This window comes from Panthera uncia, assembly GCF_023721935.1.
Source record: "Panthera uncia isolate 11264 chromosome C1 unlocalized genomic scaffold, Puncia_PCG_1.0 HiC_scaffold_4, whole genome shotgun sequence".
In the NCBI taxonomy this organism is placed as follows: domain Eukaryota; kingdom Metazoa; phylum Chordata; class Mammalia; order Carnivora; family Felidae; genus Panthera; species Panthera uncia.
The window spans coordinates 14,135,960-14,152,467 of NW_026057585.1; the positions used below are offsets into that span (position 1 = coordinate 14,135,960).

The following is a 16,508-nucleotide window of genomic DNA, read 5'->3' on the forward strand; positions in this document are numbered from 1 at the left end:
GGCCCTACAGTCCATGTCCTAACCATCGCTTCCCCCCCCCCCCACCCCAACCTTTTCTCTAAAAAGAATATCTACCTTTAGAGACAGTCCTATGCAGAGGTCCTTCCAGAAGTTTGGGGAAGGACACGAGTTGTCCCTTCTAGGCTCCTCCTGGAGTGGGGTGAAAACCTGGGCCTCTCATCCACTGACCGCCCAGTGCAGGCAGAGCACCATGGCCTCTGCCTGGAGCCAGGCCCCCAGCAGTGAGACCTCCCGCGCACAGATGCACCTCGAGCCTCTGCCCTGGAGCCATTGCGATGGTCCCTCCCCTTCCTGTTTTAATCTTGAACAAGGAGCCTGGGGGGAGTGGCTGGGGAGAACACTGCTATCATAGGTCCCTGCCAGCTGTGCATGTGGTGGGCAGTATCTCCTTCCTCCCTCTCACTTCCACCTCTGGGAAACTTCCGGAGTACACAGCGTGGTCCACTCCTGACGCCAGAGACATCCCAAATGGATCCCCTTTTGAAAAACTCTTTCGGTACTTGGACCATAATGACGATGGGACCCTGGACATCCTTGAGCTTCAGGAAGGCCTGCAGGATATGAGGATCATTGATTTCCTGGAGAAAGGGCAGGTGGGCCTCAGTGGGGCTATGGTAAGAGAGGTGTGGGGCTGGGAGCTCTGGACAGGCTTGGGGAAGCCAAATTGACACGTTCCCAATTGACCTGCTGATTACCCACGTTTTACCATATTAAGAATAACTCAACACAGCTAAAACTTCTCTCAAGCACTTTCTCATTATTTCCCCTGGCCCTCATAAAACTTCAAAATTCAGATTGTTCTCAAGATGTTGGCTAAAACCTTGTTTTGAGGAGGTCACCTTGTTCAATATACTCACCTGTTATTAGTAGGGTGAATGGGCATCTTGGCCAATGATGTTCCTTCCTCACTTTGGGGAACTGGGATAATCACCATATGTATGTTTGGGAGGGGAGTGGTAGTTGGAAATCGTCTAATATTATCTTTTGGTTTTTGTTTCTGGAAGGAGGGCATTCAGTCTGAGTGGCTTGTAGTCTTGGGGTTTCACCACTGCTGACCTTTCCTCATAGCATGCCTAATTAGCAGACTTTTGAAGACTGAGCTCAGGCATCATTACCTCATGGAATCCCTCTTTTTTCCCAGCTGCCTAGATTATAGGTTGCTTCTCAGTATGTGATGCCTTATACCTGTTTCAATCACTGTATTTCCAAATTATTTTCTGTTTGGAAATTAGTATTGAATAGAATTACTTTCCAATTATATTTGCTCTTTGGGTATCTACACCAGTAGAATGGCAGATTCAAGACCATGAGGACCATTGAATTCATTTCAGATCATTGGTATTTTGTTCTCAAAAATCTCTTGGCTGAGTTCTGTCAATGTTAAGATTTAGTAAAATTCTTCTTACTAGCTGTGTGATCTTTGGGAATCTTTATTTGAATCATCCAACCAGTGATAGATCAGTTGTACTTTGGGCATGTTCTCTATGTCAAGCCCTGTGCCTTAGTTTCTTCATTGGTAGCATCAGAGGCCTGGATTGGGTATTGTCTGTGGACTAGGCCAACCCAACATGTTATCTCTGGAAAGTTCACTCAATTTTTTAAATTCCTAAAACAAAAACTAAAGTATTCTTCTTTTTAAAGCTAAATATCCTTTTTAGGCTTATTTAAAGCCACTCTTGCACTTAGATTTTCAAGTGTGACTTGTATTTGTTTACTTGATACAAACTATGCTTTTATAAGAAATTCTGGTTTAAGCCATAAACCAGTTCAGTTCTTGAAACATTTTTTTTCTTGTCAAAAAACTTTTTTTTGCAAATCTTTTGTTTTTTGTAAGAGATGGTGTGAGCCATATAAAGGCTTTGTATACCCAGTGATGACTGATGAGGGCTCACATATTAAAACCAAGGAAGAGTTAATTCTGGAGGACTTTCAGCAACTACACAGAACCTTATAGTTCCAGGGAACACTGATGTGGCTTTTCCTCAGGTGACAGTGACATCTTTAGGGGGTTCGGATGTGAGTTTTCTCCCACATGTCTCCAGCTTCCCTAGTAGAAAACTCATTTATATAGATTAATAATTCAACCAATTAAAAAATAGAAATGGTACTTATGTAATGATAGCAAGAAAAGATACAACTTTTTATTCTGATAGCTAATAGGTTTTTGAATAATGTTTTATTTGGCTTTTTACTGTGAAGGGGGAGAGACTGAATACACAAGTATGGACAATAGTTTGCCCATATTTAAAATTGAACTTTGTCCCACAACTTGTAGCAATCCACTCGGGAAACCAACCCATTTTCTATAATAAATGATCCAGGCAACCAACCTGCTATAACTAAGACTTAACAGGAGGCCAGATTGTGGTCTCTAGACAATCCAGAAAGCAAAATAATAACTTCTGTAATGGCCCCAAATGGCCACAGATTGATTGATAACTGACAGCTTCTGTAATTTTTATCTCCATTTTCAACTTAGGACCAGAAAGCTGAATAGGTACTCCTAACCAATCACACAGGATGCCCCCCACTTCTAGTTAGCTTGCCTATAGCTTCCCCAGGCCAAGAGCTGCCAATCAGGGCACACCCGAAGCCTCCCTTTTCCCCACTATAAAGCTTGCCCATTCTGTGCCTGCCTTTGAGTCTCAGCCACAACTGACCATGGCTGATTCCCTTGCTATAAGGAAGCTCAGAACAAATAGCCTTTGCTTTTCTCATTTGATAGGTCTTCATTTATTTCTACAGAGGAATACAAAAGAAAATTCAAAAGGGAAACCCCGGTCTTTCATATTTTTGTAAGTTGGAGTCCTTATTTACCACAAGAAGGGTTAAAGTAATATGGGTAAAAAAAAAAAAGCTGTTCAAAAATAGTGTCGGGATGTCTTTTAACTTGTAATTTACGAAATGATAATTGTTCCCTGATATTTCCATTGACCAAAATACAAACTTCTTAGAAGAAACTTGAGTATGTACATGGGGCCTCAGAATGCTGTGACATTTTCTCTTGAGTTATGCTCATCTCAGTATATGTATTTGAGTAATCAGGACATAATTTCCAGGTGAAAATGATCCTCAATCTAACTTATAAAAGCAAATAGCAGTAATTATTTTTCAGTGATAATATAAATGTATTTCCTTTTTGAAAATGATCCTCAATCTAATTTATAAAAAAGTAAATAGCAATAATTATTTTTCAGTGATAATATAAATGTAATTGTTTTTAAAGCTGTAAGCAATAATTGGTGGTTTTTGAATTCAGGCTATTTAGTTTATAGATGAGAGAATCCTGTTCACACTAGGTTGAACAAAAAAGGCTAAAATTCTTGGTAGATACCTTTTATCAGATTGGGGAAACACCACACTTTCTAGTTTGCTCAGAGTTTTTGATCATGAATGATGTTGAATCCATCAGATGGTTTCCTGCATTTATTAAGATGATCATATGATTTTTATTCTGGTAATGTGGTAAATTACAAGATTTTTTTTAATAGTATTAACCTAACCTGGTATTACTGGAATCCATTCACCTTGTTGTATGTAACTATATGTATCGTGCACAACTATATATATATATATATATAAAATCATATATATACACATATAATGATATATAATATATAAAACTACATATAAGTAAATACAAAGCTATATGTAAATAATATCTATTTTATGTGTAGTATTATAATTTTATATATTGTCATATTTGATTTGCTAATATATAGGATTTTGCATCTATTTCACTAATGACACTGCTTATAGTTTTCTTTCCTGGGAATGTTTTAAAGTTACAGATTAAGGGGCGCCTGGGTGGCTCAGTTGGTTAAGCGTCCGACTTCGGCTCAGGTCATGATCTCACGGTCCGTGGGTTCGAGCCCCGCGTCGGGCTCTGTGCTGACAGCTCAGAGCCTGGAGCCTGCTTCAGATTCTGTGTCTCCCTCTCCCTCTGCCCTCCCCTGTTCATGCTCTGTCTCTCTCTGTCTCAAAAAAATAAACGTTAAAAAAAAAATTAAAAAAAAATAAATAAAATTACAGATTAAAATTTCTTTAATACTTATAGGCCTCCTCATATTTTCTGTTGTATCAATTTTTGATAAGTTCTTTTTTTCTAGGCATTTGGCTATTTTATCTTGATTTCATATTTTTTGATATAAAATTGTTTATAATATCTTTAATAGCTGTAGTATCTAGTGATTTTCACTGTCACTATCATTCGTTATTTGCCACTTTCAGGGGTTTATCAGTTTTATTGGTATTCCCAAAGAGGCATCATTTATATTACTGATCGTCTCAATTACACATTTTCTTCATTTTACTCTTTATTTTTTTCTTTCAGCCTTGTTTCAAACTTTTTTTCTGATTTTTTGAGATTGAGGTAAGCCTCATTGACTCATCATTGATTTCTAGCCTTTTTCCATTTCCTTTTTTTTTCTAATATTTATTTATTTTTGAGAAAGAGTGGGAGAGAGGCAGAGAGGGAGATAGAGGATCTGAAGCAGGCTCTGTGCTGACGGCAGAGAGCCCAATGCAGGGTTCTAACTCATGTGAGAACACGACCTGAGCCAAAGTTGGATGCTTAAGTGACTGAACCACCCAGGTGCCCCTAGCCTTCCTTCATTTCAAATTAGGCATTTAATTTTTAAAAAATGTTTATTTATTTTTGAAAGAGAGACAGAGACAGAGACAGAGAAAAAGTTGGGGAGGGGCAGAGAGAGAGGGAGACACAAAATCTAAAGCAAGCTCCAGGCTCTGAGCTGTCAACACAACTCACGAACCCACGAACCACAAGATCATGACCTCAGCCAAAGTTGGACGCTTAACCAACTGACCCACCCAGGTGCCCTTCAAATTATGCATTTAAAATAATAAATTTTCCTCCAGGCTTTTGTTACATCTTATGGAGTTCAGATCCTTTTCTTTGAGTCCAAAGCTTGGAGGTCTGGCCATTTCACATTCTGCAACGAGGCATTATTTCACACCGAGACATTATTTTCTCCACAAAGTGTGACCATTAAACTAATAGAGTCTATAAGCTTTGAGTGGGTGATTATGAGTATCTTAACAGGCAGAAGGTTTATATTTTGAGTGGTGGTAGTAGAAGGCTTGCTTGTAATATCAAATAACATAATTTTATTTCTTTCTCAAAAGCAATGATTTGTATTAATAGAGATAGATAGTTTGATATGACAGCTTTTTATAAGGATCATTTTTTTGGAAAAGATTATTTAATTTTGGAAATCAAAGGGAAAAACACTATTTTAGACATTTAAATCCTATACTAAGTCAAGTGTGTGTTTTTTATCTTGGAGTTTATAAAATGCATGTCTTCTGGAAAACAGGCAATCTGCTCAAAGTGTTTGTATGTCCAAATAATTTTGCAGTTTAGCCTATTTAAAACTCTTTTTTTTTCTTTTTTTTTGTAGAAAATCTTAACTACTGGTGATATCAACAAAGATGGGAAGCTGGATTTTGAAGAATTTATGCAGTACCTTAAAGACCATGAGAAAAAAATGAAATTGGCATTTAAGAGTTTGGACAAAAATAATGATGGTGTGTCTTTATTTTCTATTCATCACCAGCTATGAAGAATCCCTTCTCATACTTCCAACAGTATAAAACAATGTGTTTTTGGTCTCTCTTTTTTTATTTGGCAAACAATTGTTAATAGTGTGTGTGTACTTGTTTTTCTTAGTGATGTGATTTTCTTTAGGGTTTATGTCTTAGTGAAGAAAAGACAAAGACATAGCTTTGTCTACTGAATTAAAAACTGAGTAGGGCGGTTTATAAGATGTTCACTATGGAGTATTATGCCAATTTGACTTAAAGTTATAGATTAAAAATAGTTATGTTTCCTTGCTCTCTGGGCAAGAGATATTTATTTTTATTCATATATATTCTACAATTTAAAATGTTAAATATATTCTAAATATAAAATGTTATATATTCTGAAATTTATTTATTTATTTTTTAAAAATTATTATTTTTTTAACGTTTATTTATTTTTGGGACAGAGAGAGACAGAGCATGAACGGGGGAGGGGCAGAGAGAGAGGGAGACACAGAATCGGAAGCAGACTCCAGGCTCCGAGCCATCAACCCAGAGCCTGACGCGGGGCTCGAACTCACGGACCATGAGATCTTGACCTGAGCTGAAGTCGGATGCTTAACCGACTGAGCCACCCAGGCGCCCCTATATATTCTGAAATTTAAAAAAAATTTCAAATTGTCTTACATTTAATAGTCTTGAAAGAATTAATTTAGAGCAACTGTTCTCAGATCATGGAAATTGGGGAAAAGTACTAGATAGACATAAATATGTGTCTTCTTTTCTTTTATAATTAAGTGAATTCTACCTCCAGTGTGGGGCTTGAACTCACCACCCTGAGATGAAGAATTGCATGCTCTACTAACTGAGCCAGCCGGGTGCCCCTAAATATGTATCTTCTGACTGGAATTATGCTTTCACTATTTAGATTAATAGTTTAGAGTTAATGGAGTCCCAGTGTGGAGAGCAAAAACAAGTGCCACAGTAGGAGAAAGGGAGGGGTCATGAAACCCTTATCACTCAAGGCAGCCTTTGATAGGAAGTGAGAATTTATTTTTTAAAAATTATAATGCATAGGAAACTTAATGAAAAAACTGAAATGGATCCTCAAACCCCTTCCTATATATGAGTAGTCAGGGCCATTTAATTCACAGACTTGTTATTCAAGAAACACATTAAATATATTGAGGAGAAAATATAGTTCACAGTTGGGGTGGGCAATTTTTTTGGTAAAAGGTCAGTGGGTAAATATTTTCGCTTTGTGGGCCATGTGGTCTCAGTTGCAGCTACTCACCTTTGCTGTCATAGTGCAAAAACAGCTCTAGACAAAATGTAAATGAATGGACATGACTGTGTTCCAATAAAACTTTATTTATAAAAGCAGGCAACAGGACTCATTTGGCTGGAAGGTCATAGTTTGTTGGCCCCTCGTTTATACTGAATATAAACTTTAGTTAGGCATAAAGCAAGTTTCTTCAAACAACTAAACCTTTGAATGAATTTGATGATGGTTCAAGTCTGTGACAGTCATTTAAGAAGCTGAGTTTGTGGTGGAAACTAGTCCGATTCGAACATTTGTTACCTTCTCCTCTAAGCCTTACACATTATATGTCCCCAAGTCTAGCCTTAGTCCAATCTTTTAGCAAAATGCAGTTCTTACTATCAGCTTTACTTCTCTACAAACATTCATCCTATGTTGAACCCATTACAGTTCAGTCAAATAGGTAGGACTGTGTGTATAGTGTTAAGGCAGGCAGTAGCTGGGAGATGGAACCCCCTCAGGATCATCTGCCAGATAAGCAGAGGTGAATCATCCCAGTATGTAAGTTGTGCACATATCAGTTGTTCATTCCAGAAAATTCTAAATGATCCAGAGGAAATAATTAAAGGTGAAATTTTATGGTCCATTTGTAGTAAATGAAAACAGTTTTCCCTTAATTTATCTTGTTTGTAGATTTTGAAATAGTTTCTTATTGTAAGTTCATATTTGTGTTTATCAGGCTTCTTTTTTTTAATAGACTCTGGAGACTCTATTCTCATATATATATATATTTAAAGTTCATTTATTTATTTTGAGAGAGAGCTAGTGAAGTGGGGGAGGGGCAGAAAGAGAATCCGAAGCAGACTCTGCCCTGTCAGTGCAGAGCCTGATGCAGGGCTCAAACCCACAAACCACGAGATCATGACCTGAGCCAAAATCAAGAGTCAGCTGCCTAACTGTCTGAGCCACCCAGGCACCCCTGTTTATCAGACCTCTTAAAGCAAAGCATAGTCTTTCCTCATTTGTGGGTTCTATATTTGAGAATTTGTCTACTTGCTAAAATTTAACTCCAGAAGTAATTCCAAAATCAATGCTTACAGCATTTTTTCAGTCCTTCACGGACATGTGCAGAGTAGCAACAAATTTCATTTGCTTGACGAGCACATTTCTAGCTGAGAAAGAAGAAAGTGATGCTCTGCTTTCTTGTTTTAGCACTCCTACTGTAGACAAGTGTCCTTCTGCAGTCTACTTAGTGCCATGGTTTTTTGTTTTTGTTTTTTGCATTTTTGTGCTTTTTGTTGGTGATTTTGCTGTTCAAAGTGTCGCCCAAGCATGGTGCTGAAGTGCTGTCTAGCATTCCTGAATGCAAGAAGGCTGTGATGTGCCTTAGGAAGAAAATATGTATATTAGATAAACTTCATTCAGGCATGAGTTGTAGTACTAATAGCCATGAGTTCAATTGGTATTGAATCAACAATACAATATGGTATTATGTAGTACCATATATTTATATACACATATAACAAGGTTTTATATTGACAAGGCTTTGTATTGATTGATTGGTGAAAATACTGTGATCAGAGGCTCACAGGAACCTACCCCTGTATTTCCCATAGGAATAATGGTTCAGTATTTGATAATTCAGGGATTATAGTGACCTTGTAGAACATAACTGCCATGAATAATGAGAATCGGCTGTATTTAAGAGTACAATTATAAAAGGGAACATTCAGGGGTGCCTGGGTGGCTTAGTTGGTTAAGCATCCGACTGCAGTTCAGGTCATGATCTCATGATTTGTGAGCTCAAGCCCTGCGTCAGGCTCTGTGGTGACAGCCTGGAGCCTGTTTCAGGTTCTGTGTCTCCCTCTCTCTGCCCCTTCCCAACTCATGCTCTGTCTCTCAAAAATAAATAAATGTTAGAAAAAATGAAAAATAAAGGAGAATATTCAGAGTGGTATATAAGGAATTTCATTGCTAACAAATAGATGCCTCTAACTGTTCTTACATTGTTCAGATTCTCGTGTTTCTCTTTTCCTCTCTCCAGGAAAACTCTCCAAATCCTGGGATTTCTTTTTTTTTTAATTAATTTTTTTTAATGTTTATTTATTTTTGAGAGAGAGACACACAGAGCATGAGTGGGGGAGGTGCAGAGAGAGAGGGAGACACAGAATCCAAGGCAGGTTTCAGGTTCCAAGCTGTCATCACAGAGCCTGATGCAGGGTTTAAACACATCAACTGCGAGATGATGACCTGAGCTGAAGTCAGACGCTCAACTGACTGAGCCACCCAGGTGCCCCTGAATTCTGGGATTTCTTCAAAGTCTTTCTCTTAGATGAAGTCTTTCCTTTCATCGCTGACAGTCATTTTTGTCCTCCTCTTTTCCTGGAGAACTTTGCCATTAGTACTAGTTTGGCATCGGACCCTCTCATGCTTTGTTTTGTTTCATCCTATTTCATGTATATCGATGTTGGGATCATGAATCTGTGAGTTGCTTGAGGGGAAAGTAGTATTTAATGCTCCAGTTTATTGCTTCTGTTTTCTCTTTGTTCCTTTCTTCATAGTCCTCTCATTCTGTCTATAAACATGCTCTGATTTCTTTAATAATAATAATTTTCCTTCTTCCACTGTCCTACTATCCCTGATTTCTTTATTTTTACTGCCAGATTTCTCAAAGGAATAGTCCCCACTCGGGCTTTGTTTGGTCATTTTCTACTTCTTTTTAAGCCAGTGCAATGCATCTTTATGCATATGAGATGCCTACTCATTTATCAAAGTATGGAAGTGCAAAGTTGTGAAATGAATAGATCCTAGTTAATGTAATTTACTTTGAAGTTAGAGTGTCTTGATTTGAATCTCAGTTCTGCTGCTGCTTAATGCTACTTGATCATGCCACATAAGCTTTCTTCTTTAGATGGCATATCATTATTCACTTACGAGGCTTTATGATTTTTGAATTAAATAATGTCTATGTACTTGTTTAGTCTATTTGTTAAATTTTGAGCTGGTGTGGAAGTATGTATTTAAGCAAACCTATAACTCACCTAGATTCATAAAAATTTTGCCTTACCGAGTCCAAGACTTTCCATTACTAAATGAGAGATGTAAAATTCATGATTTCTAAGATCCTTATCAGTTCTGAATCTGAGTTTATGCTCTTTTTAATTTTTTAAAGGAGTAATTGAGGCTTCTGAAATTGTCCAGTCTCTTCAGACATTAGGTCTAACTATTTCTGAACAACAAGCAGAGTTGATTCTTCAAAGGTAAGCTCTTTCTCTTACTGACAATTGTGGGGGGTTCCTTGATGTTAATTTTATGTTTTTTTATTATTTTTAAGATTTTAATATCTTATATTAGAGATCTTCATTTTAAGTATAGCTTAAAACTCCCTACATCTTACCATTCCTCATGTACATTCAGTATCTTTCTTTGTCTTCCTTTTAATTTTGTATGAACACGTGTAAAGCGTAGGAGTGGAGGGTGTGCCTGGCTGGCTCAGTTGGAGAAGTGTGAAACTGAAGTCTCACACACCCGTATCCTACCTTCTGACCCCTCTTCCAAATTTTACGTAGTGTTTCTCCCACTCTACTTGCTTTTTGACTTACAGATCTCTGGCCCCTTTGTTTACACTGGTTCCTCAATATCTTGATCCATTTCCTTCCACTTTTTCACTCCTCCTTTCTCCCATCCCCAAACCATCCTACCAGTTGCCTTCTTTGCCCCAACATTTGGGCTATTAAACATTTCTAGAGAAAAATGAGACTGTATAGATTAGTACTCCTAAAATGCACAGCCTTTATTCTCTACTAGACATTCAGGCTGAAGCTTTGTGTGTCTGTGTTCCTGGCCACCCTTGTCTTCCATTCCCCACAGTAATTCTAAATGTTTACCGTGCTATTCCCACCTGCCACTCTCTGTCCATTCTCTGTGGCTTCAAAGAACAAGTTCAGCTAGGCATGGATGAAATCTGTTGACTCTGCTCTCACCATGTTTCTTTCAGGTCTTTGAATTCTCTAAAAGTCTTTTCCAACTTTGGAGCCTTTCACTTGTAATTCTCACTGCTTAAGGGACTAAATGCCTCCCGTATGTTTGACTTCAGTCTTCATGTCAGAGAGATCTACCCTGTCTAAATCAGTCCCCTCCACCCTACAGCAGTTTTATTTATTTGTGCAACTTATGAAGTTGCTGGTTCATTGCTCTTACAGGTTGTAACCATAAGCTCATTTGTATAGCTTAGTGTTTAGAAATACAGTTTCTGAAGTTAGAAGGCCTGGGTTGAAATACTATATTCTGTTTTACTTACCACGCCTGTGACCTAGGACAAAATACTTAGTCTCTTTCTGTCTATAGGATGGAGACAATAGAAAGTATATAGGATTGTTTTAAGGATTAAATGAACTTACTTGGGAAGTGCTTAGAACAATGCCTAGCAAATGCTCCATGAATATTAGCTATTACTTGCTACTGTTCAGTGTCTGTTTTTCCTGCTACACTGTAAGCTTTGAGGGCACAGACCACTTCCATCTTGTTAAGTGTTCTACACTCAGCACCTTGCAATAGTGGGCCCTCAGAAAATATTGAAGAATGTGTTAAAGAATGAGTAGAAGTCATCCTAGTGAAAAAGAGTAGGGGGAAGGACATTCTAGGTAGAGGGAGAGACCTGTGCAGACATGGAAGCTTGTGAACACCACACTCAGGAAATGGGTCAGGCAGTGCTTTTCAGAATCCTCTCCAGACCACTGGTGGTCTTTCTTTTAGCTAGTGGTCTATGAGCTGTTGGAGTGGCCCATTGGAAACAGCCATGAATATAATAATAATGAACAATTTCTGGGATTTAAGAAAAAGAACAGTTGAAATAATAGACAATAATAGTGAGACCAGAGAGAATAATTTGTCTTAAACTGTTCTAAGATCCTTATTCTTAGAAGAGGGAGATCAAATAGTATCTTTAGATTTTGTTATATGTATCTGGCAAAAATTCAAGGTAAACCTTGAAAGTATAGGAAGAAACTAGTTTCAGGCAATTCAACAAAGAAAGGAGGAAAACAATTCAAAGAAAAAAATGAGACAGAAAACAAAAGATAAGACGGGAGAAATAAGTTCATGTACAACAAAACCCTGTCAAAATGTACCCTGAAAAAATGTTAGGTCCTGTTTTCTTTTCACTTCCATTCCCAAATGGGGCAGGTTAAATAAAGTTATTATCTTTTTGGGAGGTGTAGCATGGGAGAAGAGTAGGTTAGAAGGTTATTGCCTCTGATAGGTCAGGATTTTCTCAGTTTAGTGTACAATATGGTGGGGACAAATAATTTCAATATTTTTGTAGTATTATTGTGACAGAATACACTCATTGAAAAATATTAATGTCACAGTGGCATGAAACTATATATATTTTTAAATTTTTTTAACGTTTATTTATTTTTGAGACAGAGAGAGAGCATGAACAGGGGAGGGGCAGAGAGAGAGGGAGACACAGAATCTGAAATGGGCTCCAGGATCTGAGCTGTCAGCACAGAGCCCGACGTGGGGCTCGAACTCACAGACCATGAGATCATGACCTGAGCCGAAGTCGGACGCTCAACCGACTGAGCCACCCAGGCGCCCCACATGAAACTATATTTTTATGCTCCCTACTTATAGTGGATTTTTAATGTATATCAAACTAAAAATTAACATAAGATTTGTTTGAACAGAAAGATTGTCAGATGAAAGAAAAAGTAAAACAAAATCCTGCAAACTAAGTACAAGCTGCTGTAGCTAATTAATATCAGATAAAATTATAAGGTAAAAAACATTAGTGGGAAATAAACTGTCACCACATTTAAAACTCACAAAGACATAAAATTTTAAGCTGGTTAATAGAATTCCAGGGATAAATTGACAAATCCTTCATAGTAGTGACAAGTTTTCACATAGATCTCCCTGTACTTGTTAGATCAAGCATAGAAAAAAAATTTAGTCAAGATGGAAGAGAAATAAATAAGCTTGATTTAATGGGTGTACAATAGAACCTTGCACCAAAAAATTAGAAAGAAAATTTTTTTTCCTCAGGTACGTATGGAGCATGTATAAAAATTGATTTTATAGTAGTCCATAAAACCAGACTCAATACATTTCAAAGAATTGGTATCACAAAGACCATCTTCTTTGACCACATATAGGTATTTAGAACTTAATAGCAGAAATAAGTTCTAAAAATATCATGGGTTTTGGAAATGGTATATACTTCTCAATAATTTTTGGGTCAAAGAGGAAATCATAGTAGACATTCAAAGATACTTCGACTTGAAAGAATGTCACATATGAAAACTTGTGAGATATAGCTAAGGTGGTACTTAGAGGGAACTTTATAGCCTTAAAGCTTGTATTAGAGAATTATCAAGGGGTGCGTGGGCTGCCAGGCCAGACCCGTGAGGAGACCAAGATAATCTGCAACCTGGATGGGCGGCAGATGTGGTACCTAGCGGAGCTGCCCCTGCTCTCCGAGAGCGTCACCTTGGCGGACTTGAAGGGCATTCTGCAGTGAACCAGCTCTATGTTCTTCTTCAAGGCTATGGACCACGGATTTGGAGTGGTGAAGGAGGAGCTGTTGAACAACAGTGCCTAGCTGAGGTTGGTGTCTGCTGATGGCTCACACCCAGAGCTAGCTCCCTTCTGTGCTGACAACCCACTGTAACTGCTGCTGCCCATGGAGCGCACGGGACTCTGGGGACTCCCCGCCCTGTCTTTCCACTCTTGTGCTGGTGGGGGCAGCCAGGAAAACCTGGACAAGGACACAGAGACAGACTCTTTGGTGTCTGCTCAGCATAAGCGGCCATGAAGGAAGGATGGCCCAGAGCGCACAACCCAGGTAAACAGAACTGCAAAGGTGGAGCAGCGGCAAGAGCCAGGGGGTTGGAATAGCCCATCCACCTTATGAGCAGTGATGTGGAGATGACCACCTTCTTCCATTCGGGTGAGGATGACTGCACCTGCAGGTTCAGCAGCTCCACAGAGCAGGGCAGCGCCTCATACCTAATGAGAAGACCAGCATTAGCGGTGGCAGCAGGAGGTTTTGCAGTTTGAGTGGTCCTGATCCTTCAGCAGATCAGGAGTCCTTCATGGATTCCACAATGTCTCTCAACATCATCACAGTCACTCTCCTGGAAAAGTAGTTTTCTGGGCGTCTTCACTATGGGCCAAGGCAACAAGCATGGTGATGGAGGCATCTACATTGGCTCTATCATGAAGGCTGGGGCTCTGGCTGCTGATAAACACATCATGCCAGGAGATACGCTGTTACAGGCAAGCTGGATGAACTTTGAGAACATGAATAATGACAATGCGGTCCGTGTTCTTCTGGAGACTGGGCACAGACCGGGCCCATCACCCTGACTGTAGCCAAGGTGGTAGGACCCAGGTCCACGTGGCTGCTTCACAATGCCCAGGGGCAAGCCCATGCAACCCACTGACCCTGCAGCCTGAGTTTCCCACGCTGCAGCCATGACCAACACCTTTCCTACGTATGGTATGAGCTCCTCCCTGAGCACCATCACCTCCACTAGCTCTTCCATCACCAGCTCCAACCCCGACACACAGCGTCTGGACCACTTACACCTGTCCATCCACAGTGACATGGCTGCCATCATCAAAGCCATGGCCTCCCCAGAATCTGGGCTGGAGGTCTGTAGCCACATGTGGCTCCAGATTACCATCCTCAGTGCTTTCATTGGCTTGGATGTGAGGGACTGTACCACAGTGTGGAAGGCTTCACTGACTGGTAGGAGACCAGCAAGTATGCCAGCAGCCTGCTGAAAGTGACTTCATCCACCACACTGTCAACAAGGTCAACTTCTCTGGCAGTGCTACTACATCTTTGGCAGCCTTTGTGGCAACATGGTCAGCGTGTCCCTCCATGATCACAATGGCTTCAGCAGAGCCTCTGACTAGGACATGCCGGGCCCCTTTGCCACATCTGGGGGCTGCTCCTGGATCCATGGATTCCCTTACCAGTACCTGCTGCCCTTGCACCCCTACAACCTGCACCCGGGCTTCCCAGAGCTGGGGTACAGCTATGGTGGGGGCAGTGCTAGCAGTCAGTATAGTGAAGACAGCTGGAACAGTGGCTCCAACCATAGTGGCAGCAACTGGTAGAAGGAGAAGGACCTGAAATTGGGTGGCAACAGCAGCGAGTGGGACCACACAATCCACAGTAGCCTGAGGGGCTGTGGGAGCCAGCGCCCAGTCAGCATAGCTGCCACAGCCAGCACTCAATGACCAGCAGCCTGTGCAGCCACCGCACACATCTGAGCTACGGACCCCTATGGCATTCCTTCTTTCTATACAGTTCCCCCATGCTGAGGATGCCTCCACTACCTATGGCCCTGGGGCCCCCAGGAACCCTCCAGGCAAAGACCTGGCCTCCATGTCCACCAAACTGACCACTAGCACACAGCCCTTCTGCATGGCCGTGGGATACCCTAGTAAGTTCTTTGTAGATGTGATGTGAACTGGGCCCCTCCCCCGCTTCCATCCCACTCCTACCCCAGGGCCAGCCGTGTCCCTGTCTTCATCTTTCCATCTTTTTTACTTCGTCTGGTACCTGAAAGGGAAATAAACAAATAAATTCAAAAGAAAAGAATGAAGGCTGAAAATTAGTGTGCTAATTTAAAGGAAGAAACCAGAATATTCTCAAAGAAGGTAGGAAGGAGGAGATAATTAAGGAAGCAGTGGAAACAGAATGTAGAGATACAGTAATAGGATGAACAAAACCAAACATTGGTTATTGGAAAAGACAAACTTCTGGAGAGATTGATAAAGAAAAAGAGAAATGAGATATAAATAATGTTTGATTGCAAGTAGACACATCAGAAATTTTTCAAAGATAATAAAATATCATGGATAATTTTATGCTAATAAGTTTGAAAACATGAAATCGAAGAATTTGCAGACACATGTAATTTACCAAAACTAAATCAAGAAGAAATAGCCAACAGTGCCATTACACCAGTAATTAAAAATTTTCCCATAAAGTAAACTTTAGCCCTAGATGATTCTCATAAACTATCAAAGAACAGATCTACAAATATATGTAGAATGTACAAGAACAGCATTTGACCCATTCTGTGAGGCCATTATAATTTTAACAGCAAAGGCTGACAACTAATGAAAGAAGGAAATTATAGGCCAGCATCATTTATGATATAAATATAAATATTATAGAGAAAATATTAGTGATCTAATAGCTGTATAGAAAAAAAATTAACTGTACATAGAAAGCATAATGTACCACAATCAATACTTTTAAAAGAGCAACTTAAAATTTCCTTTAAGTTCAAAAGATACTGTGTCTAGATTTTTCTTTTTTTTTAAATACAATTTATTGTCAAATGGGCTTCCATACAGCACCCAGTGCTCATCCCAATGAGTGCCCTCCTCACTGCCCATCACCCCCTTCCCCCTCTCCCCCACCCTCCATCAACCCTCAGTTTGTTCTCTGTACTTAAGAGTCTCTTATAGTTTGCCTCCCTCCCTCTCTGTTTGTAGCTCTTTTTTTTCCCCTTCCCCTCCGCCATGGTCTTCTGTTAAGTTTCTCAAGATCCACATATGAGTGAAAACATATGATACCTGTCTTTCTCTGACTGGCTTATTTCACTTAGCATAATACTCTCCAGTTCCATCCATGTTGCTGCAAATGGCAAGATTTCAT

General features: G+C 39.6%; 1 protein-coding gene and 1 pseudogene across 5 annotated transcripts in view; both read left to right on the plus strand.

Moving 5' to 3' along the window:
* The window catches only part of LOC125912321 (calcium-binding mitochondrial carrier protein SCaMC-1), a 144,148-nt gene that overhangs the window by 95,279 nt on the left and 32,361 nt on the right, over positions 1-16,508 (plus strand). The window contains exons 2-4 of one of the 5 annotated variants that reach the window (XM_049616678.1): positions 4,355-4,393; positions 5,442-5,568; positions 9,996-10,083. The exons of 1 other annotated variant lie outside the window; for it this stretch is intronic. In XM_049616678.1, coding sequence (XP_049472635.1) covers positions 5,499-5,568; positions 9,996-10,083 — 158 coding nt within the window. In that variant the 5' untranslated portion in view covers positions 4,355-4,393; positions 5,442-5,498. Of the gene's footprint in view, positions 1-86; positions 615-4,354; positions 4,394-5,441; positions 5,569-9,995; positions 10,084-16,508 lie in introns of those variants that run through there. 3 more of the 5 variants (XM_049616682.1, XM_049616676.1, XM_049616679.1) reach the window with 3 other exon arrangements.
* On the plus strand, positions 11,491-15,990 carry LOC125913308 (segment polarity protein dishevelled homolog DVL-3-like; annotated as a pseudogene).